Here is a 2,591-nt window from a genome sequence, read left to right as displayed (position 1 = left end):
TAAACCGTTCACAGTTTGAAACCGCCATAGATCCATCCCCCACCTCCCTCCATGTTCCTGAAACCTGAGATACATTTATTTTTGGTTCCAAAAAGTAAGCCTTATTGATTAGATGTAACATATGATTTTCTAAAGGTACAGAGCTAGGGATAACGCAAATTAGGTAAAAAGTTTACCCATCGCAATAAGGTGACGGAAAATAATAAATGTCAAAAAAAAGGTTTTTTATTAAGTGAAATGTAAGAATTTGAGATTAATGAGGACGAATTATGCCAGTGTGAACAGAAGGAAGTGTTCCCTCAATGGCTGCTGTAAAAGAGTAATGCTCTCTATTAATATTTTACATTAATAAGAATAATAACAATAATCAATTGATAATAAAAGACTACCGAAGTAGTCTTTTGGTGTCCAAAGAGTTGGCGACTGGTTGCTTGCAATGTTCTTTAATGTACTGAATAATAAAGTCAATGGCGACTATTATTATTATTAATAGTAGTAATAGTATTATAATATAATAATTAGTATTATCAGTGCACCTAAATTATCCGCCCCTCTAGGAATTATAATGTCTGCATATTTTTTAGAAGGTTGAATGAAATCATCATAAGCAGGTTTCACAAAGTCGATGTACTGCTTTAAAATACTGTCTAAATCACGATTGCGTTTCTTTAAGTCCCTCAAAACTTAAAAAAAATATTAAAAAAAAACTTGTAAAAACCATGTGGCTCAACCTCGTTTGGCTAACCGCGTGTCGTTGTCGCAGTCGACAAAGATCTTCAAATGAAACAAATCGCGAAGTTCTTTACAGTCGAAGCAAAGAATCCCTTCAAAAAGAATAATCTTTTTTGGACACACCCGGCAGGTCTCGGAAGATCTGCTTAATAGTATAAATCATGAATTTCTTAACTGCACTCCTAAAAACGTTGAGATTCTAAAAATAGCACGAGCGGGAAAATTATAACAAAATTCAGAATTTTAATGATACTATTGAAGTTTTACTAATTCACTATAAGATTGGAACAATAAATCAAGGATGCTTAGGAAATTTTATAAAAATTATTCAATGGAAGCTGCACTAAAAAGAGGAGAGGGAGAAGAACAAGATTAAAATAGGTTGAGTAATAACTTAAAATAAAATGTTTGTACATAAAAATAAAAGAATAAGTTTAGCAGAATATTTTTAAGTTAAAAAGAATAAAAAAGGGGTGTATAAACCAAATAGTGGTAAGTCCTTAGTAAGATTTAGAAATAATAATTTTAGCTATAAATTTTTCTATAAATAATTGCTTAAAGAAAAAGAAAAATAGAAAAATAAAGCACTTTTCTGAAGCAAAAAATTAAGACCTAGTGTAAGTCTTTTGATCATAAATCGGTACGTCAACCTCTTTACCGGAGCGTAAATCAGATAAAACCTGTTACAGAATAAAAAATATAAAAACTTGCTAAAAAAAAAAAAAAATTAGCACCTGCACAATGAGTTTGAAATCAAATGCAGTTGGATTATCAAAGTTGTAATAATTAACGTCAACCTTTTCAATGTCAATAGGCCTATAAAAGCTGACCTTTAGGGTTTCATTTTATATAAAAGAATAATTGCGTAAAAAGAAAATTGTAAAATCAAATTTTTTGAAACGTACTTGGTGTATTATTACTGCCAAGTCCTCGCCAGATTGAAGACCCAGATCATTCTTTTCAAGCCCTTCAATAATTTTGCGGCAAACAGTGGTCTAAAAAATACATATTTCATACTCAAACCACAGAATTTTGGATTGACTTGTAAACCTTTCCGGAGGCAGTTCCTCCACTGACGCCGATAAGAAAAGGTGAATCTTTTAGTTAAAAGGCAATAAAATAACGTCAGTAAAATTTTTTCACAAAGAGACTGTACAATGCAAAACAAGTAACTAGTAAAGTGTTATAAAGAAACCCGTAGAACTCATGTCCACTCGTCTACTTCGGTTTCCACCCATTATTAATAAAAAGGTACTTTATGCCTACAACGTGCACCTCTCGTGCGATTAAAATGTTAAACAGGAAGGTCTTTAAAAAAACAAAGGTAATCAAGTTCATATGTAAATTTGGTTTATCAAAGAAAAATTATTGGAAAAGTAATAATTAGATTTCTGATTTGAATAGCCTGCAACCACAGATCTAATATAAAAGTTTTTCATAAGTTAGTGTTTACCCTAAAAAAATACTGCAACGGTTTGAAGGACTTAAGATTTTAAAACCAATGAAAATTTTCGTATTTTATTTAAACAAATGTTTGTGGAAATGCTCCATGTAATATAGTTTCACAGTCAATCTGAATATTTTATATAATATTATATAATATTTTAATCCCGACCACATAACTAGAGATACATCGATTGTTTTAGTTAAGTTGTTTCTCCTTTTTTTACTGTCTTGATTGATATTTATTGTAAAATAATCTCATAGTCTAGAAGTAGTTGTTGTATAGGCATTTATTAAGTAAAATGCATTATTTTTCATAAAATATATAATCTTGTTGGACTGAAAAGGAAGTAATATCGGGTCTACACGTTCAATTTTGTGTTCGTCTCCATTAGTAGAAACTGTAAGGAGCAAAA

The 2,591-nt window shown here is 30.5% G+C and overlaps 1 protein-coding gene across 1 annotated transcript; it reads right to left on the bottom strand.

The window, feature by feature from the left end:
• Positions 1-253: 253 nt before the first annotated feature.
• Positions 254-2,001, bottom strand: LOC135120720 (uridine-cytidine kinase 2-like). The gene is made up of 9 exons (XM_064045060.1): positions 1,928-2,001; positions 1,783-1,829; positions 1,638-1,727; positions 1,467-1,562; positions 1,345-1,412; positions 732-874; positions 537-683; positions 390-474; positions 254-329 (listed from the first exon to the last, which is right to left on the bottom strand). Exons 1-9 carry the CDS (start codon positions 1,968-1,970, stop codon positions 254-256), a joined length of 795 nt encoding a protein of 264 aa, XP_063901130.1. The 5' UTR covers positions 1,971-2,001.
• Between the last annotated feature and the right edge of the window lie 590 nt (positions 2,002-2,591).

Source organism: Zophobas morio, unplaced genomic scaffold, assembly GCF_036711695.1.
Source record: "Zophobas morio isolate AGI-343-1 ecotype UQ-CSIRO unplaced genomic scaffold, CSIRO_AGI_Zmor_V1 ptg000413l, whole genome shotgun sequence".
Taxonomy (NCBI): domain Eukaryota; kingdom Metazoa; phylum Arthropoda; class Insecta; order Coleoptera; family Tenebrionidae; genus Zophobas; species Zophobas morio.
This window is presented reverse-complemented; position numbering and strand designations above follow the sequence as displayed.

Bases quoted from the DNA above. Each gene is read 5' to 3' on its own strand.
- LOC135120720 (XM_064045060.1), bottom strand. From the start codon at position 1,970: ATGGGTGGAAACCGAAGTAGACGAGTGGACATGAGTTCTACGG. The intron at 875-1,344 runs GTCTTAATTTTT...ACTATTAAGCAG, and splicing joins GATCAAAAGACTTACACTAG to ATCTTCCGAGACCTGCCGGG. The intron at 475-536 runs GTGCACTGATAA...TAATAATAATAG, and splicing joins TAGAGGGGCGGATAATTTAG to TCGCCATTGACTTTATTATT.